A 21,321-nucleotide genomic window follows, 5' to 3' on the forward strand; every position below is an offset into this window, starting at 1 on the left:
TAACCTTTATTCACAGCTTAATGCGTTGCAGTAATAAAGAATTATACTAATATAAGCACACGATATTATTTCTGTTCTGTGTGATTTATTTTTCATACATACAAAAAGCTTATATCGCATAAATCAACGTTGGTGTGTGAGCTCGTGAAGCGAGTTGCGTTTGAAGCTCCACGTAATTTACAACTTTATATTGAACGTGGTGGTTTTTAACGTTGTCTTTTTCCCCACATTGTAATAAACCGATTTTTTCATTTGAAATAATCAAAATCTTTTAGTTCGGTTATGTATAGCTATCTGAATTTTGGCAGTGAACATTAACTTGTCAGACCCTTTTTTGTACGCCTATTTTAAAAAATATCAAGTCAATAAATATCATGTCTGATTTGTGCACTGTTGTCTTTTTATAACCTTTGTTGTATCAATTGTCAAATTGTATTCCTTTAATTTCGTAGCAATCATTTAATTTACCTACCATTTAATGTGACAGTTTTATGTTACAATGATTTTGTATAAATGGTTTCACATCGAAAAATGTGTAAAATTCGAAGTTATATACAGGCGCTAAAGAAAATATGCTGTCTGTGAAATGATGGAACACTATATTATGTTTTCTTTAAAACATCAGCTAGTTAATCATAGTTATGTCACTACTGGCTGGTTAAAGATGGATATTATAAAAAATAATAACCAAAAGACAAAGCTTTACAAGATACTGCAAGTTTCAAAAAGAGTCCACAAGTGTGCTACATTTTTATATGCAAGGTAGTTAAAGATGGATAAAAAAAAAACAAAGATAAACTTTCAAAGCAGAATTAATCATAGAATGCTTGTTGTAACCCTCGCTTGATTTTGGAAGCAGTGGGTATGATAAGCCATAAATACAACCAACAATTTGTTCTTGGGGGGAATTTTTGATATTGTATTATTTTATTAAGTAATATTAGAAGAAGAAAATTAATCAGGTAAATCAGACATCAGATCCTTCCATCTGATAGGATGGAAGGATCTTGGCTGAACATGATATTAAGAACTAACTAATGTACTATAATAACAAATACTAGTCTTAGAAGCTTTTGTTGTTTTTATAATGAATATTGGAATTGCATTTTCACAACAGATTTACATAATAAACAGCAGAAATATGTTTTTAGAGCTATTTTTCTTTTAATTAACTTGGAAATTAAGTGATTGATTATTTTAAAAGCTAAAAACTAAGTAAACTCTTCCTATGGCAGACATTTAACAAAAATAATAGGCTGTGTTTAAATAAATTACATGCAATAATGTTAAGTTTTACTTGACTCATAGCAAAATGGCTGTTTGGACATAAAGGTTTACAGACCCAAGAATCATTTAAATGTTGTCCAGCTTGTGATGGAATTCTCCTTTTCCACAACTGTAAGCGAACGCCTCACAATACGTAAATCTCGCCATAGCCACGCCCCTTTGTAGTAGGGCGGGGAGAGGGCGCTGTTTGGTTTGTGTTGATGTCAAAAAAGTTACACAAGCTGAGCGGAGGAGAGGTTTTTCCAAAGGGCGGTTTCACAACTGTCAAGCAGGCTCCTCACCTCCTGGTTCTACCTGAGAGCAGGGAGCGCTTCTCTACCAACCAGAGGGGAATCATTTTTATTTCACCCATTCCTCGTTTTTTTCCCTCTCTTTCTTTCTCTGTTGGACGCTTATTGTGAGATCCCATCAATCTGCTTTATATTCCCACTGATCAGTTAATTGATATTGGAATAAAAAGTGGCATGTTAACGTGATCTCTGTGGCTCCGGGTCCTCAAACAACTCTCTCCTTCGTCCGTCTGCCTGGTCCGTGGATCCGCCGCCGCCGCCTTCACGCCATTCTCCCTCCTGCCGTGGCCTGTGGAACCGCCGCTCGCGCATCATCTGTACCGAGTCCTCAGCCATGGAGCTCAGCTCAGTGATAGTCACCACCGGGAGCTCGGTGGCCTTCTTCAGGCTGGTCAACGCGGGGATCAACAGGCTTCACATCCCGGAGTCCGCCTGCAGGAATTCTTGGAAATGGAGAAACATTTCCACGTCCTTCGTGCACAGCTTCATCACGGCCATCTGGGCCGTACTTTGGTACATTTAGACAGTTTTATACATTTAAAAAAATAACGACTCGCATTCAATCTTAGTCACTAAATCAGGTTTGCTGCTCCAGATATTCCCGTTACTCTACTTAGAGAAACTGACGTGGAGCAGCAGGAATTTCATCTGACAAAAAGAAACATTGTTCAAAATATGTTGTTTTGTAGTCCTCTCTTTATAGGCCATTTAACAAAAATGTATATATATGTGTATGTGTATATGTATATGTATATATTTATGTACATATAAACGTATATATGTACATATATGCATGTACGTATGTATATATGTATGTATACATGTATGTGTATATATGTGTGTTTGTGTATGTGTGTGTATGTATGTATGTATGTATGTTTGTGTGTGTATATGTGTATGTATATATATATATATATATATATATATATATATATATATATATATATACAGTTTGTGTGTGCATGTGAAATCCTTTAATGAGCTTGCTGAAATATTTTTTTCTGTTTTCAGCTTTTTCCGGCATCCACAGATGGCTGAGGATCTGATAGAAACCTACTCTGTGTTTTCACATGCTCTGGTCTCCTTTTCTATTGGTGAGTAGCTCCTTAAATCTTATTAAAAGAGGTTAATGGGGGGAGGGGGGGTGTCTTCCTGCTTCACTCACTTGCCAAATACTACAACTCTAACACCCACATGTGTTTATTTAGAGCTTGTTACAGTGGCAGATTGCTTGTATTCCTTTGGAAGTGCCTTTTATTGCCAAAATAAATGATTTATATGAGATAATGCTTCTGAAGATAGTTGAATTAACACAGTGGTGATGTTAATGAATTGAAAAGCATGCAGTCTTAAAAGACAAACTTTTAAAAGAACAGCAACAATGAAAAAGAGTTTATTGGACACAGCATATGAAGAGTTGAGGTTTGACTCTTGATGTGTAAATGTAGAGCAATTCTCAAGAGTGTGGAAAACTGTTAGCAAGACTGTTAATCATTGTAGCTCCAAAGTCTGGAGGCTCTTCAAAACTGCAAGGATGTCAGAAAATGTTGAAAATCCCATGTTAGAAAGGGAAACCACAGTACTCTTTGATGCGGATTTTATCCTCATCTGTTTTTTTTTTTTTTTTTTTCTGCGCTGGTATTTTAGAGTGATATCGTTCTTCAGCAGTAAATGGATGAGAGGCAGTTGGCCAGTCCATCACATGGCAGAAAAGAAATGTGCATCATAAACTAAATGATTTTATCTTAAAAAAAATAAAATGACTATTACTCCTACTATTTCTGCTAAAATAAACACAGAGTACACATATGTAAAATAAAGTATTATGCAATACAGTTCTTTTTCTCATCCGGAATTGAGAGAGACTCATACTATACATTTGGAAATATTTCCAAAAAGCAATGCTTGCTTTTCTTAATAACAAACAAAAGCTGTAGTAGCCCTCTTTCAGCCAGATGACTAACAGTTCTCAGCAACAGGTGGGGGAGGGTTTCACCACCTTTAATTCTGCCGCCAGATTAAAACTGCTACCCATCAGGCTGTATCCTACATATGATACATCCAAGCCTTTCTTTCACATCCTCTTACCTACCCATGCATCAGTTCCTCCATGCAGCACCTTCATATTCGCCCACCAACTGTACATTTTGTTTATGTTTAAAGCAGTCAGCAAACTCTGTTATAAGTAGGCGCTTTTCCTAGATCTTACATTTATCCAACACTTTCTGGCTGTTGTTGATCCCAGTCTGATTTGGGTATGTGTGTCAGTCACTGGAATTGTTGGTCATATTTTCTACAGTGGCAGTATTTCCAACAGTTAATATGCTAAACCGATTTTCTTTCTTTCGTTATTTTTATTTGTATTTTTTTGATTCGGGAAAAAAAAAACCTATTATGCTGTCTTGCACTTGTCCTTTAAAGTCGTAGGGAAGTCAAAGTTAAAAGTCAAATAATTCTGGCAATAATTCTTAAACGTGTATATAAATGCACTCTTTATCTGACGATATTGTCCCAAACTTGAGAAAATTTCTATTTTTAGAAAAATCCTGTCTTAAAATCTGTGGGGGGGGGGGGGGGGTTCGTTATCTTATGCAGGCCAGTTAGTTGTACGTCAGCTTGTACACCTAAATTCGGCCAATCATATGTCAATGGTCATCTGTCAATCAAATTTTTTCGTCATAGCATCTTGGTTCTTGATGCTGCAGTTAATATACGCAATGGTTGAGATAAGAAATAAAAATCATTATTTACTTTACCGTTGAGTTACGTCCCAGTGTTCACGGGGATGGACGTCTGTGTCTTCGGCAGGCGTAGAGCTAACAGAACTGGCAGTGTTGCGAGGCAAGGGCTCAAACATGTACGACTGTAAGCCTTCTACACCAAACAAAGCTTCTGCTGCCCTGGCGTTCTCTTCCACAACAACTTCGTCCCTGCTTTCCCCTCTAAATAAAAAATGTATTATGGAGAAGACTCATCCACGACCTCCGACACAAAACTCTCCTCCTCTTGCATGTTTTCTCTGTACATAGCGTTCTTTGACAGTGTCGTTTCCAAGTCACCAATTTAGAGCTACTTGGTCCCAATGTAATTTCCTATTGGGAACCTACTAGCACTAAGTTGCTAACTAGTTAGCAAGATGCTTCCAACAAACCGGACGCAATCAAACTTGCTTGCGAACCTTCCGCCACAACAATCCCGCCCCCTTGATAAACGACCAATCACATTCACTTTATTGACTCGTGTAAAGTCAGGCACCACTCGGGAGAACTCGGAAAGGTAACCGTTGGAACAGACGTTTCCCTACGACTTTAACAAACAACAGATTTTTCTATAATGTTATGTTCAAGTTTTACTTTAAATTGAAGTTCTTGTGTTCTAGATCTTTAAAAATAAAAAATAATACAATCCAGAGGTTTTTTTTTACTCTTTGAAAGTATCAGTTTTAAGAGAACACCCCAAGTTTAGTGTATAATATGGCTGCTATTATACTAAAAATAATACAGATACTTTTGATTTCTGATCTACAACCAGAAAAGGCTCAGTCTGAGTGATTTCTCTGAATCGTAGGAAGAACACCTTAAAGAAACGGCAGTGTACGAAAGCTAGTAAGACTTTTTGTAGCGTTAGTCTTTCACTACAAGTTGCAAGAGTAACAATTACAGACAGTCTCATGCTGATTTCTACACAATCTTAAAAAAAGCACTTGCATTGATTTCACTAAGTTTATTTATCCACTACCAACAACACCTGATCAAGGTGAACCTATTCCGCGCCTACTTCTAAATTTAAGCACAGCGTCCAGCTGATAGTCTGTGTAAATGATATGCAAATTTTGCATGCTTGGAGGGCCCGTTAAATGTGGTGGAACTGAACAGGCCTGATCAGTGATGCCTTTAAATAGTGTGTCTATATTTTAATATTTTAATAAACCATAAAGGCTTCTGCTTTTATTGTATAATGCCTTCCAAAAGTATTCACATCCTGCAACATTCTACGCTTACAACCTTGACACACACAGCTAAGAAGATAAACTCTTAAGAGTTAGTTTGCAGGTCAATATGTTAAGCAAGATAAGCATGTCCAGTTATTGATGGTAAATGTCAAGCATCAGAAATGTCTAACAGTCACAGGGTTAACAACTAAAAGACCAGGCCAAGTGGATAATCTATGAGCATGGTACATGGAATTGTTTGAAACAGTAACTTAGATGATGCCCAACAGAACTACAGGACTTATCAAAGTTGAGCAGAATTCCAGGCCAGATGTAGCTACTATGAAGAGACAAAAGTCGAACAAAAAAGTAGAGGGACGAAAAATGGCCATTATGTCCTCCAGCAGCCATAGCCTAAAGCAGCATTACTACTTAAAGTACCTAGAAAAGCCCTCGGAGAATTTTGACCTCCACCATGCATCAATCTTTGTCCCATATTGTGACTTCCACCTCTTGCCAAAACTCGCACATGATCTGGACCATTAGGAAGTTGTAATGAATTGTTCCTTGGCTTTGAGTTGAACTTTGGTAACAATTTCCTTAAAATCCTTTCATAAGTTTATAAACAAGGCTTAGCATGTGTCTGCAGCCTCTGGTGTTTGTTCTGCTCTCACCTTCTTCATTCACTCTTTTTCTTGTTTGATCAGCAGACTTCGAGCAAGGCATGACTCACCTTTTTCTGTGTTTGTGACTTCAGTATAAAGCTTCTGAACTTGTTTGAGTCTGATGCTGAAGCTGTCAATAGTCACTGCTGCCACCCTCTGGTTTAGGGGGGAACTGCTTGTTATGCCAAATAATCATAAAGAATCCTTAAAAAAATAGTTTACACCTCTGAGCTTTACTTCCAGTTCTTTTCCTGGGAGCAAGCTGCTTGGTTTAAATACTCTTAACTTAAAGGTATTTTTGAGAACTTTCTCAAATTATTTTAAAAGACCCGCCCTCCCTACTTGAAAAAAAAAACAAAAAACGCCTGCAAGAGCATGCACGAGCCCATTTCTCCTTGTGAACACTCTTGTTTAAAAGTTTCTGTTGTCATAGATAATACAAGCTTACTGTGTCCGAACGTCCACTCTATCCCCTAAATCCCTCAATCACTATATAGAGCGAGGTCTATAATTAACTCAGTCAGCCTACTGTTCGGACAGATGATCACTTACCTGTTGGTCCCCTGCGTGGTGCCTGCAGCATCTTTATTAGTCGCCGCTGTGGGGTAGTGGCAGCCTATTGCGACAGCGGGCCACTGTGACAGCAAATCTCATAATGCCTTGTGTGGAGAGCTCTCCATGCAAAGCTGTAAGTTAATGTTTTTTATCCAAAATTGACCCCTAAATGCTTTTTGTAGAGATGTTTAATCAAAGTTTTTATGATTACTTGATTGTCTATATTTTTACCAGCAAAGTTCTGTCAAAGTCAAAAAAGAAATGTACAGTAGAAGTTTTAGTAGAGACCTAAAACAAAAGGTACATGGGCTTAATAAAGCTGGCCATCAAGAAATATTTACGGCATCCAAAGGGTGCATTAGTCTGGAAAGGAGCGGATAGAGGCTGATTTCAAAGGCAGGACTAACAGAGTCAATGGAAAGTTTAGAACCAGACTGATAACTATGGAGGTGTCCCAAAAATAATTTCCTACAAAATAAAAGCTCTTACAACAGCCAGTTGTTAGAATGTAAACAACATGAACCACTGTTTTTTTTTTTTTGTCTTTTTTTAAAGGACATTGATTAAAATTGGCTCCATTGCAGCTGCAGTAACTGATATGGTTGTAGAAAAGCACTGCTGCATTATGTGCCCACCTCCCAAAAAGTAAGTTAGTCTATCTGACCAGGCTCGGACTTAACACCAAAACATAATTAAATACCAACTTCTGTTGTGCATGTCCAGCATTGATTGTGAAATAGACGGGTCCAGCAATTTCTTGCTGGTCTACCACATAAAACCTTAATTTATATCAATTTATATCAATACATACTTATTTAACACAGAAAGGGAAATTAGGTGGTGTTGTAACTTTTATTGTAGATGTTTCTTCAATAAGTTCTTGTTAAGATTTAAGACAGTAGGCAGGAATGATGTCCTGTTGTGGTCTGTGGTCGCATGGTGTGCAACTGAGCAATGAAACAAACAGAGTTTGTGTTTCAAGAAAATTATTGTTTTTGTACTGTCAGTATTTCAAACTTCTAAAATGTGGTTGCTTTCGGTTAACATGCTAAACTTTACCACCTGCTCTTTTTAAACTTCTACAATTAGATTAAGTTCAACTTTATGAGCTCTCAAACTTAGCAGTACTTGTCTCCACATTCTTAGCATAACAGCTTATTCTGTTTTTCTCATTTTCTCCATATTATTTCTAAACACTTGAGAGGAAATAATTTTTCTTTTTTTTAACCCTCTGTAAAATAAACAGTTTCTGAGGGAGATTCATGTTGTGTGGAAAGTGCTCTGGAGGATTTCCCCAGATGCTTGACGTTCCTTTAGGAAGCCCAGCCCTGAAAGCTGGAGCAGCAAGAAGCAGTAATGTTATGTTGGTATGTGATGATCAGTACAGGCCCTATAATCTGACCCAGGTAAAGGGCGTAAACACTCACTCATGTCCTCACAAAGGCTGTGATTTCATTGAGATTAAAAAAAAAAGTCGTCCCAACCATACGGGCTGTCTGCATCAGATATCAGTAGTGAGGGGGAGCCACCCACTCCCACACAAGTTATTTCTATTGGCCATCCCATCCCATATGGCAGGATTCTGACTCGTCTGGAAGTTTTGTTTTTCTAAGTTATTGCTCAACTCTTTTTTACCAGCTGCAAACTTCACATTGTCCAACAACACATTCCTCTTTATCCACCACTTGACATAACATACCCAAGCTTTTTTTATTATTTTTAAAGGAAGCCCAGCAGCAATCAAAGATTTTCTGCACTATTACTAATTTATTTATATTTTCTAAAGCTCTAACCTCATGTTTTAGCCTTTTATTAGCCTGATGAGCCAGACTAAATGTGAAATTAAATGTGTAATTTGGTCTGGCCTCGATGAATGAGACATCGGAAGATTGCTGATGAGAACAACCCGTTGTCTTTCAAACATGTCTGTGCCTATTGGCCAACGCTCTGACCAATGAGTGCAACTGACTGTGACGTAGTGTTAGGTTTATTATTTATCAAACATGACATTGTGTATTGTTACTCTGTTAGCCAGATTAGATAGAGTAGAAGGCCTTCCTTCACATGGTGGATGTCACTGTGTGTACTGAGGTCATCAAATCAGGACAGCCTTCGTGTCTTTAAAAATACACAGGATATGGTCACATCTTGGAGCCAGACTGATAGAAAAGAGCTATGTGTAATCCTGGGGCATAGAGGCAAGATGCATGAAGGTCAGGGCATGGATGGCGTGTCAGTTTCTGATACGGACAGCTAAGCATCCACCTGATAAGGTATAAGAAGGAAGAGATGTCCTTGTTCGGGGCTCAATCTTTGCCGAACGCTCGCAGGCATTTTTTGAGCCACAGCCCAAATTCTCTGTCCTGTAACGACCTGACCTGGAATTATCTGTTACTTTTTTACTCCTGTTTTATAGTCCTTTTTTATATGGTTTTACCCAGTTTGAGTTAAGAGTAGTAAATAACTTCTCCCAGGAAAAGAACCGGAGGGGAAGTTCCGAGGCGCAGCCGCCTTCAGGGGGACCAAACTTCCACATTTAACAATAGTGGGCACAGCAGCCTGTCAGTAAGACAGCGAAAACGTCCTCCTTAAAAATGAATGAGCGTAGAGCCTCTTCCTGCTCACGTTTCAACGAAAAGCCCAAGTCTAATCCTTCCAAAAGTGAGTCAAATGAGTCAAACTGTTCAATAGTTGCTGTCTTCTTCCTTGTTGTGCTTTCTCCAGCGTGGTGCAGCTTTGTCGTCACGCCCTCAAAACCCCACCCGCTTTGGATCCAGAAATTCAAAACGCATCTCTGCGTTCTGATTGGCCCGCCAGTTCTAGGGCCTGGGGCAATGATCGAGGCTAGACCAAACTCGCAGGCAAAAATGAATTTGGCTACTGGCGGGTGGAGCTAGTTTAGTAGGTGAGCCTTTTATAGCTCATCCTCTAAAATTAACAACAAAACCCTTTTTAAACTCTTTTCTGGATACATTTCTGATCACATTATAGGGATAATGCTATATAGCTATAAAGCTATAATTGCCCTCAAAACCAGTCTAAAAGTCGCTGGTTTTGAACACGCTGGTTTTCCATCCAGCCTATCACTGATCAGATTCTCTTGAGCGTTCATGTTTCAGGTCAATGGCCTCCTTCCCTATTTTTTCGAGGCTACTTGCATTTTTTTTCCATCAGTAAACCTTTTCTCATCAGTATTTTTCCAAGAAGATAAGATTTTTTTTGCTGTTGAATTTAAACCATCTGTCGTTAAAGTTAGTGAGAATAGTCACTTTCATATGCTGAATCGAGGCCTGATTTTTCCCTGCAATTGTTTTTTTGTGTGTGTTGAGAGCAAAATAAACCAAAGTAACGAACTCCAACATGGAGAACTTATAACATTGATACCAGAAGAATCTCATGATGGATTAGCTTTAATCCAATAAGACAAATCTAATGGAGGCATTGTGTTAATATGTTAAGTTATAGTAACAATATTGAGAGAGTTGATGAGAAGCAGAAGTCCTAATTGGATTTCTTAGTCATCTCAATAGTCATCATTAAAGTCATTTAACTGCTTGATGCCTTGTGGTTTTGACTAACCTGTTTAAGGAGGGAAAGCCCTGATAATGTGCACCTGGTGTTTGTGTAAATATGTTGTCCTCCATGGAAAATTCTGTTCTCATCAATATAAAAATAAGGTGCTGCATTTATCCCTTTAACAACAGCTTAGCTGTAGCCTACCTGACGTTCCCTGTTACGATTTAGACCATCATTTGGCAACAGTGTCAGTTTGCAGGAAGAGAAATGTCCGCCTCAAAAAGCAATGTCCCACTCGTAGGTGGTCACACCCGCCGGCTTTGATTGATTTATTTGGCAAAGCTCATTATTCAACATTAGGAGAAAAAAAAGCTAGCTTGAGGTGTTGTCATGGTTTCTCACCTTCATGTGGCAGAGTAGGAGATATTGTAGATCATAAAGTCCTGTTTTCATTTTTTTTGCGCTATTTACTATAGTGAGTTGTAGCAGGATCAGTAATGTAGTCCTGGAACTGTCTCTGTTTTTCCATTATATCATTCCCTTGTTAATTTACAGTTTCTGTTTTCATCCGAGTTGACTAGACCAGTGCTTCCCAACTGGGGTTACCATACCCCTAATGGTCCACCAGTGCATTGTAAGGGGTACATGAAAATATATTTTTTCTTTGGTAGTAAAATAAAATAGGGCTGGGATCTGTTTTGCTTTGTGCTGGCCAAATTTAAAAATCAAACAATCATTTATCAGTCAAAAAGTATGTTTTTCTTATATGCTCGAGTTCACCTTCAGCTTTGACAAACATAAAAATCAAAACAGAGGAGCAGACTGGATATAGAGAAAAGCCTGGTATCTGCTGTTTTTCATACTACTCTTTAAAGCAGCTCGGGTGTCTTGATAAAAACAAAGTAAATCTAATTAAGTCAGTCTGACTATAATTTTTGTTCTGTATTTTGTTCCAAATTTATCAAGTTTTAATGTGATTATAAGGGAGGCACTCAGACGAGCTCCAGTTTTACAAATACAGGTTTATGATATCATCTTATTTTGTATATATTTCTATTTCTTACTTAATTCCAGGCAACATACTTACGTTGTTGTTTTTTTGACACGGAAAACATAAAATTATAAAAATGAAATAGTTAAATTAAAAGATTAAGTAAAATAGTCTTTATTTTATAATCAATTATTGTATTGTTTTGGACAATCATCAATTCTTTATACTGAGAGGGGTACTAATGGAAAGACAAAATGCCCAAAGTGGTACATGAGTCAATAAAGGTTGGGAAACACTGGACTAGACATCCACCTGGGGATAAGATTTTAATGGTGTATATAGATCTTTGAAAGGTGTAGGATAGTTAAATTAATCAGATTGGAATTGATGTGGTCAAATTTACTTCCCATTTCAAGCATCCAGCATCCTAAGGTGAGGGGAAACCTTGCCTGGCTTGATGCTGTTGAGCCTGTATGCAGTTCACTTGTCCTGAGCTGCTGGCCTGCAGGCTTCAAACAGCCGGGGATATAGCTTTTCTACTTAGACTAAAACTGTTTTACCACGTTCAGCGCTCATGGACAACAGACCGGCAGCAGCGGGTGGCAGGGTGTGTTGCTTTACCTACAGGACCTACACTATATTGCCAAAAGTATTTGCTCACCCATCCAAATTATTGGAATCAGGTGTTCCAATCACTTCCATGGCCACAGGTGTATAAATTCAAGCACCTAGGCATGCAGACTGTTTTTACAAACATTTGTGAAAGAATGGGTCGCTCTCAGGAGCTCAGTGAATTCCAGCGTGGAACTGTGATAGGATGCCACCTGTGCAACAAATCCAGTCGTGAAATTTCCTCGCTCCTAAATATTCCACAGTCAACTGTCAGCTGTATGATAAGAAAATGGAAGTGTTTGGGAACGACAGCAACTCAGCCACGAAGTGGTAGGCCACGTAAACTGACGGAGCGGGGTCAGCGGATGCTGACGCGCATAGTGCGAAGAGGTCGCCAACTTTCTGCAGAGTCAATCACTACAGACCTCCAAACTTCATGTGGCCTTCAGATTAGCTCAAGAACAGTGCGCAGAGAGCTTCATGGAATGGGTTTCCATGGTCGAGCAGCTGCATCCAAGCCATACATCACCAAGTGCAATGCAAAGCGTCGGATGCGGTGGTGTAAAGCACGCCGCCACTGGACTCTAGAGCAGTGGAGACGCGTTCTCTGGAGTGACGAATCGCGCTTCTCCATCTGGCAATCTGATGGACGGGTCTGGGTTTGGCGGTTGCCAGGAGAACGGTACTTGTCTGACTGCATTGTGCCAAGTGTAAAGTTTGGTGGAGGGGGGATTATGGTGTGGGGTTGTTTTTCAGGAGCTGGGCTTGGCCCCTTAGTTCCAGTGAAAGGAACTCTGAATGCTTCAGCATACCAAGACATTTTGGACAATTCCATGCTCCCAACTTTGTGGGAACAGTTTGGAGCTGGCCCCTTCCTCTTCCAACATGACTGTGCACCAGTGCACAAAGCAAGGTCCATAAAGACATGGATGACAGAGTCTGGTGTGGATGAACTTGACTGGCCTGCACAGAGTCCTGACCTCAACCCGATAGAACACCTTTGGGATGAATTAGAGCGGAGACTGAGAGCCAGGCCTTCTCGTCCAACATCAGTGTGCGACCTCACAAATGCGCTTCTGGAAGAATGGTCAAAAATTCCCATAAACACACTCCTAAACCTTGTGGACAGCCTTCCCAGAAGAGTTGAAGCTGTTCTAGCTGCAAAGGGTGGACCGACGTCATATTGAACCCTATGGATTAGGAACGGGATGTCACTTAAGCTCATATGTGAGTCAAGGCAGGTGAGCAAATACTTTTGGCAATATAGTGTATATAATCATCCTGCATCACATGAGAAGAAGTTTAAACCAACGGGACATGTTGGTGGTGTTAAAAGCTTTCATTTGTAAAACGATGACAAGCCTAGAAACCTGCCCATCATCAAAACCTTACCTTTCTTTTTTTAGTGAAATCAATAAGTGGTTGGAATTTATTTAGTCTCTGTGGCGTCAGGGTTTTCTATCTTTTCTTTCACATTAACCTTAAAGTGTCAGTGTCTCCCTATAACCACAACCTCAAGTTCCTCAATAGGTCTGTGCATCCCCCCCCAGGGAAAAAAAAACAAACAAAAAAACACCAAATCCTCATTGTTTTTCCGTCATTCGTTTAAAGCTGTATCCATGGATACAGTTGGTGGTGAGAAGCGGGTGGTGGATATGAATAGCCTCTCTCTAAGAAGCCTCCTGGTTGCCATCGTTGCCGACATGAACCCCCCCCTGCACTCGATTAGCTCCAGGCTGCCTGTGTCCAAAAAAATCTGTTTACTCTTTGGTTATTTAACAAAGTGCTCGCTTGACCCAAAAGATGGCATTAACCTTGGCTGAACTCTCTCTCTCCTAACAGGATATTTCATCTATGACTTCCTCGACATGGTGTGCAACCAGAAGCTGAGTCAGTCCTGGGAGCTTCTCTTTCATCACATTGTGGTAGGTCTCTCTAGAAACAACTCAGGCTCATAGTTCTTCACTAACTCCTCACCCTGGTGGCTTCAATGTGTAGCAATGGGGAAAAGGATAAAATAAAAGATCCAGTAGAGGGAGGGACAAAGACAATCCCTCCCCGCTCAGCCTCTTTTCACACCCTCAGAGATGAAACTCCACCCAGCCTCGCCACTTTCTCGCGGTTGCTCCAACCGCTCTTCAGCTATTATCAGATTCCAATGAAAGTGAGTCGTTATTGTGACACCCCCCCACCGTCCTCAGCAGGCTGACAGATATTTTCCTGGTGGAGGAGCTGGGTTACAATGAGGAAAATAACGGTGGAAATAACCTTAGGCAGGACCCTGACTTAATTATTTTCCCTTTCCACCTCAGCTTTTGTGACCTACATCCGAGGCTGTGCTAAATCTTAATTCTTTGGTTGTTGTATAATTCTCACCAGTCATAATGTTTATTTATGGGATAGAGCCTGTATTGCAGTCATTGTTATGTTTATATTTAAGTGGTAGTATAATAGTTTTTTTCTTTAGTTGAAATACAGTACAATTGGACAAAAAAAAAATCCCTGAGGTCCTATTTTTCAATCTTGTCCTTCCATATATTTTGCATATTCAAGCTCGTCAATCATTTAAATCCTTCATTGCATTTTTTCTCCCTTGTTCCCTTTTTATTGTCTTCCTTTTTACCCTTCTTGTTCCTCTCTTTGTTGCTTCTGTATTTAAAGCCTTTCCGCTTCAGGAGTATCTGCCATCCATTCCTCGTGAAATTTACTGTTTCTTGTTTAAAGCCATTTAAAGAAAAGCTGAGAGTTGAGTCTTGGAAGAAATGCCTGTAACCCTTGAGAATGATGAAACTGACTATCAGGTTAATGTAAACGTCATTTTAAACATCCGGCTTTAGTCCCGGAAGGAGATGGGTTCTTTGTATAAACGATTAAGGTGTCTGGTTTTAAAGTTGAAGCTTTCTGCAGTTTAAAAAATCTGCTTTATAGTTCTGATGTAATTTTCCCTTTGGATTAACTTACAGCAGGTTTACTCAACAAACCTCAATTTAATTCTCTTCTATTTTACTAGTGTTTTTAATGTTGTTTTTTGGGGGGTCAGAAGTAAGTCTAGCTGTGGAAAGGTGTCCCATATTTAAGGAGTAGATGGTTTTCTTGCCTTTTCTTTAAAAGTCTTGTCCCCTTTCACTCTTAACTTCCAAGTAGACTTCTGAATGGACTTTTTTTTTCCTTTTCTTTTTTTTTTCCCGGCCAGCTGGCTTCAGATTGTCATTAAAGCGTGGGAGGGATGGAGCCTCGTCTCTCATGGCTCTGTGGGCTTCTCAGAGAGCGCTCTCTGTTTCGCTTTGCCCTCTTTGTTACCCTTTTGTACCATCTCTCATTCAGACTTTCCTGCGCGCCTCACTGCTGGATCTCAATGTAGATGCAATTCCTTGAATATCTTGCATGTTTATATTTCTACTGACTTATTTCTTTCATGTTTGAAAGATATTGCTTTGCAGTTAATCATAAAGCCACTGGAAACAGTTCAGGAGCAAAAACTTCAACATCCCTGACTCCTTTATTTTTTGCACCTAAACAAATGAGAGCAGCTTGTCATGCAGTCAGCAGCCAAACAGAACTGGAAAATCTGTTAATGTGCATTGAATGAAAAATGTTGGAGTCTGTCAGCAGGGGGAAAAATTGTGTATTTTCTTCCTAATCAAGCAACACCGCTGAGAACCGCACAAGCTGCACAGGTTGATCTCTAAAAATTACACTCCATAAAACTCTTTTCACATCCCAGTTGTTTCCACGCTCTGTAACTTAAGAACATTATGTCCCATTATAGTAACTCATATATAAAAATGCCACTGAGTTGTAAAGCAAGCGATCTTCCAAGTTTAAAGCTTCAGTTAATGTATGCTCAGAATCAGAGCCGCTCCCTGTTAGAGCTGCGTCACCTCACCCTGATCCTATGATATATATTTACGCTCTTCTAGCTCCAAGTTAAGGTTGTTTGCAGGACTGTGCCTATAAAGATAGCTGTGCTGAATCTTCATGTCTGAATTCTGCTCTGAGGGTTTGGCTCGTTTTACAAGCAAATACTGAACCAGCATGCGGTCTGAGGCAAGATTTGCTGATCGCTGTTATTGCCATCCACAAGGAATAACAGTCAAATATTCCACGGAAAGTTTTTTTTTTTTTCTCTTCTTTTTTTTACTTTTGTCTATGCTTCTAAATTGGGAATTACAGAGGGAAATGTTGCGTCCTGTCACAGTCGCTCCAACTTATTTAACTCCCGTCCAGCATAACATTGTGCTTCATTTAGAAAACAGAAAGTTCTGAAAATACTGTTGTTTTTATTAGCAATAGACTATGCATGCAAACATCTAAATAAACAAAGGGATGTTTTTGGTTGAATAGTGGAGTGGAAATCATTATGGATCCTAAACTTGGGTAAAAAGTTTTGCACTTTTTTTTCTTATTAAATCCCAGTTTGCAGAAATCTTTAGTATATTACTAATAACAGCAAGGTTCTAATTACTCTTTCTTTGAAACCACTTGCAGTATTTGGCTAGGTTTAATTATTTGATATGATCAAAAGCGGATATGGGTGCATAAGAGCTGCTTGTACTACCAGTAGTGTTTTTTAAAGGAAGGTTTATTAGAGACAGGCATTCGTGTATTTTGTTGTTAAGCTTTGATGCAACCCCAAAATTCATTGCTTGTTGCGAAACTTTAAAACTTAACCAGGATTGGAGATTTTTCACAGTCTATTTACTTATTAAACGACTCTTGAATCCATTGTACTGTTTGAATAGAGTAAAGAGAACGGAAGAGAAACCCTTAGTTCAGATCTTTGTTTACCAATAGTGTTTTTACAAAGTTAACAATGTACAGAAACATCTCAAAGCAGGACAGAAGATAAGTTCGCTCCCAGTAAAAAAAAACAAAAACAATTTTGTATTTCACTGGGTTAAATTGGCAATGAGTTAAGTTTAGCTTTTCTCTAAGCGTGTAAATAAGACAGGAGGAAAAAAAGGAAGAAAAAAATAGTTCATGCAATTACTGAGATTTATTTATCGAGAAGGAAGTAAGGAAGCATGTGAGAAGCATCACCCATTACTAATGTTCTCTTTTAGAAAATTGAATCATGTGCTACCAGGCGGCCATTGGGTGTTTTACAGCAACTCTCATGTTAAGCAAACTTATGTTAGAAATGTTTTTTGTACAGTGTATACCTGCACAAATGTGTCCTAAACAAACCAGTGCTAACTCTGACACAGGCTCTGAGTCCCAAATGTCAGCAAAATGTCTGCTTGGATATTGAATAATAATTTAAGCCGTCAGCTAACTTCATTATCTGGAATAACAGATAAAATAGTTTAACCCACAAGCATTAGGGTTAAAGATGAGATAATGTTAATTCCCCAAAAGAAGGTCTAATTCTAACCTCTAATCTGTCATTTTTCACACCTTATCTGTTGAAATAAACAGTATGAACTCTTTGATTGTTTCTTTTTCTTTAACAGGGGTCTTTGTGAAAGACTGCCTGATTCTCAAACAAAAAATGTGGATTTTCTTTTAATTTTGTTTGTTTAACTCAACACTTTACCCACGGGGCTGCTCAGTGGGCAGTGGGTAGCTTGCAGCAAGAAGGTTCCGGGTTCGATTCCCAGCCCGGGGTCTTTCTACATGGAGTTTGCATGTTCTCCATGAGCATGCATGGGTTCTCTCCGGGTACTCCAGCTTCCTCCCACAGTCCAACAACATGACAATTAGGTTAATTGGCATCTCTAATTTCTCCTTAGGTGTGAGTGTGTGAATAGTTGTTTGTCCTTTTTGTCTCTGTTGCCCTGTGATGGACTGGCGACCTGTCCAAGGTGTACCCCGCCTCTCGCCCGTAGACGGCACCCCTTGCAACCCCGCATGGGATAGGTGTGACAGAATATGGATGGATGGCACTTTACTGTGTTGCTAAAGCGACAAAGTTAATTAGAAAATCTCTACAGGTTAATTAGGTCAATGGTCTTTGTTCAGATATCCTCATCTACTCCAAGGCTGAAGCAGTTTACAGACTTTAAAATACTGATTTTCGCTTCTCTTATATTTAAGAAATACTTGTAATAACATTAGTTTCATAGATAGATCAAATCTGATTGTGCAAATAGTTATTTTCCTTCCTTTTATAATAAAACATAACTAAAGTTGTGAAAATACCCAAGGGAAGTGACTAATTTCTGAATAGCGGTCTATTTGCAGTGTATGATCTACTACTACATCAAAATGTGACGCACTTTGAAAAAGTTCAGTTGGTCACACTGTTTTCTAAGCTCTTGTCCAACTACTCAAAGGTTTGAGTCACATTTGCCACCATCATGACATTTTTTATGTCTTTTTTTATATCTCAACTTCCTCCTGCCTGTAGATTTTATGCAGTGATGTAATTGAAAATATGTTTGAGGATTTAGCGTGATTGGCTGTTTGTGACCTAGAAACACTTTTAGTCATGTTTTAACCTTTTAATCTCATTTTCATCTACCTGCTCCATCATGCACTGGGCTCAGATACAAGAGGAACTGGTTTCTGCTCACAGGGAATGAAAACAGTAGATTTTTTGCAGGAGGAGTGTGAAGCTGTCTTACGCAGCTTTCAAGAAATCAGATATTGGAGACAGTTCCTTACTGTTAGTTTGTTACTGGAAAAAACTAGCGATCATACTGATCTTTGATATTCATAGATCCAGTTTTACATGATTGGGTTTAACTTCTTTTATCTTAGCCTTTTTTCTCATTCCTCTCTGCAGAATCTTAATGATAGTTATTGCCTCAACCTGAAGCGTTCTCTGAGCGACATCTAGTCACTCTTTCCTCATTAACCCTTGCATTGATATTAACTGGAGCTTTTTTTAAAGTTTTTTACAGTTGCACAAATAAATTAAAAATAACACCAAGGCTTGATTTTTAGAATAAGTTGCTGGTAGATTGTTGCAGAATGGAAGCCCAGTACTATTAATTAACTTCAGACCTGTATCCACAAGAAGTGTTCTAACATTTCCCAGGAACTCTGCCTAAAGCTGGTTTATGAAGACATTTGCAGCCACTCCCAAATGGGCTATTAGTCATTTTAAGTCAAATTCTGTTTAATTTAGAAAAAAATTGTGTAGGATTAGATGTGTTGAGCTGTTTAAATCGTTCTTGAGGACTTTATTTATCAAAATGCTGCTACCTGGAATATTTTTTCCTATAGACCAGATTTTGAGAGGAAGTTGAAGACATTTAAGCCTCCTTTACGGTGGCTTAGAGTGAGATTTTTCCTCTTACTTTGCACAGTCCTGTGTATTGTCATGGTATTTCATAGCAGCTGCTCATATAGTATTTATGGATGTGTGTTTTGCTGTCCAGCGCATATAGCAATAGCTGTCTACATTCTGTGGGAATTTTGGCTCCTCCTTGTTGACCCACATTGTGGTGAGATACGCCTCTTGGAATGAATGTTTCTTCACCGCATCTCCAGTTTCAACACATCACGAGCTGCTGGGAACTCCTTTCTGTCGTTCTAGCTTAAAAAAAAAAGAATAAAACAAACAGACTTAAGCAGCAGAAAGCAAGCCGTGTTGCGCCACATACCAAAGCTATTGATAATGAAGGGCGTGTTTTAGATGAAATGAATCAACATTGGTGTGGGATCTCAGTGAATATTAAAAAAAACTATTCCTTTGATAAAAATGTCATTTTTCTTGCTGCTTTTATACCAATCCCAGTGTCAGTAGTGAATCTGCATCTAGCTGTTTACATAACTGACAGACATGCTAGTTCTTGTAGCTGTTTACTTTCACAGCACAGGTTTCGCTGCTCTGCTCTGTGCAACTGGAGATTAATTATATTTTATTAAATGGAAAGTTAAAACTATAGGAATAATTTGATGCAAAGGTTTTGTGGTTTTGAAAACCAAAATCCCGCTCAAACGAAGAGTACACACATCTTTAGATCAATTCGGGTCTAAAAATGTCTAAAAGAGATGAAAAGATCACCATAAAAACCTTTGTCTTGCTAAAATTCATAAATCGTATTTTATATTTTTGTTTAAAGTGGTTCCAAATGGTCTAAATTAGGGCTGAAACGATTAATTGGACTAACTAATTCAGGAATCAATTAATCGTTAACTGGAGTATAGAGACTGTTAAAAACAAAACAAAAAAAAACCTTTAGCTGACAGAGTAACCATCTTAGAGCACTACTAGTACTATGATTGTGATAAGAAATTACAATTTTGCATTTAAGTATAAAAAATAAAAAAAACATTTTCATCAGTCAATATGCTTTACCCAGAACTCCTCAAGTGGAAAAGTTTTAGTTTCATGTGGTTTAATTCTGTAAAAATCTTATTTGAGGAACCTTTTGCTATCCTTTTATTAATAAAAAAAAAAATCGACAGATTAATCGATTAGTAAAATATTGGTTAGTTGAAACCCTAGTCTACATATGTCATTATGGTGGCTGATTTAAATTATGAATTAGTTGAGATAAGCTTTTAAAATATTAATTAGCTGAGCTAAAGAGTTTTGTCATCTGTTAATTCATAGAAAAGTCTTAAGGCTTCTGAACTTGCAGACGACTTATTGACAAAAACCTCTGTGTAATCAGGACCTGATCTGAAAACGATGCATTTTTCTGCCTCTCACTTGAACAAAACAATTTAACAGATGTAAAGCATGTCTTACTCCACAAATATAGCTCTGTGCATAAACACACGCTGCATTGTTCTCCACCCTCGGATCTCGGTGGCTTCCAAATGTTTTCTCCCCTTCTTACTCATCCAGCCGTTCACGGCTCGCTCCACCCCTACAGTTCACACATCTGTGTTGTTTGGAATTTTTTTCTTACATTTTAAAGAAAATATGTTAGGTAGAACATAATTAGGTTGAAAATATTTAATTGCTGTCCAAAAATAAAATGACCACAGATTTGCAGTGGTTCCGATCTCCATATAGATTTGTTTAATTCTGTTTTCTGTAGCCACGGCAACCAAAAGGAGACAAATGTCAGATGATTGAAGTGAACTTGCAGCCTCAAGGCAGGTATGAACTGATGCTGAGTCGGTACATAATGTACAAGAGTAAACGGCTCCTTTTTATACTTTGAAATAGTTTAGTGTAAAACAGTTATGAATGAGTCACAATGAGCAGAACTGGTTCAGAAGAAGCAACAATCTCTCCTAAACGACGGCAAAAAAAATCAAGAAAGGAGATATCATTCATTAGGGTTGGCATAGCAACCAGGAAAGTTGTTTGTTTGGAGGTATTCGTCTTTTAGCGGTGCTGGAAAATTGTGGGAGTGTCTCACCTTCACGCCACACCTGATGACGGTGAGAACGCTGGCATGAAACGTGCTTTGATGGGAAAACCAGGGTCACGGCATATCATTCAACGCGCCTCGATGGGTGTGCCAGTAAGTCGCAGCGCAATGCAGGAATGACCTCACTCTGAAATGATGTCGTTGTTTGAGAAAAAAATCATCTGCATTTTAGAACGCTTAATTTAGCTCCTCTGGT

The 21,321-nt window shown here is 38.7% G+C and overlaps 1 protein-coding gene across 1 annotated transcript in view; it reads left to right on the forward strand.

Annotated features, from left to right (window-relative positions):
- Window positions 1–1,471: 1,471 nt before the first annotated feature.
- Window positions 1,472–21,321, forward strand: part of tlcd2 (TLC domain containing 2) — a 31,056-nt gene continuing 11,206 nt past the window's right edge. Inside the window, exons 1-3 of the mRNA XM_038283958.1 lie at window positions 1,472–2,090; window positions 2,589–2,671; window positions 13,690–13,772. Of these exons, the coding sequence (XP_038139886.1) occupies window positions 1,912–2,090; window positions 2,589–2,671; window positions 13,690–13,772 (345 nt within the window). The 5' untranslated portion in view covers window positions 1,472–1,911. The remainder of the gene's footprint in view (window positions 2,091–2,588; window positions 2,672–13,689; window positions 13,773–21,321) is intronic.

This window comes from Cyprinodon tularosa, unplaced genomic scaffold (assembly GCF_016077235.1).
Source record: "Cyprinodon tularosa strain WSP-4 unplaced genomic scaffold, ASM1607723v1 ctg198, whole genome shotgun sequence".
Taxonomy (NCBI): Eukaryota; Metazoa; Chordata; class Actinopteri; order Cyprinodontiformes; family Cyprinodontidae; genus Cyprinodon; species Cyprinodon tularosa.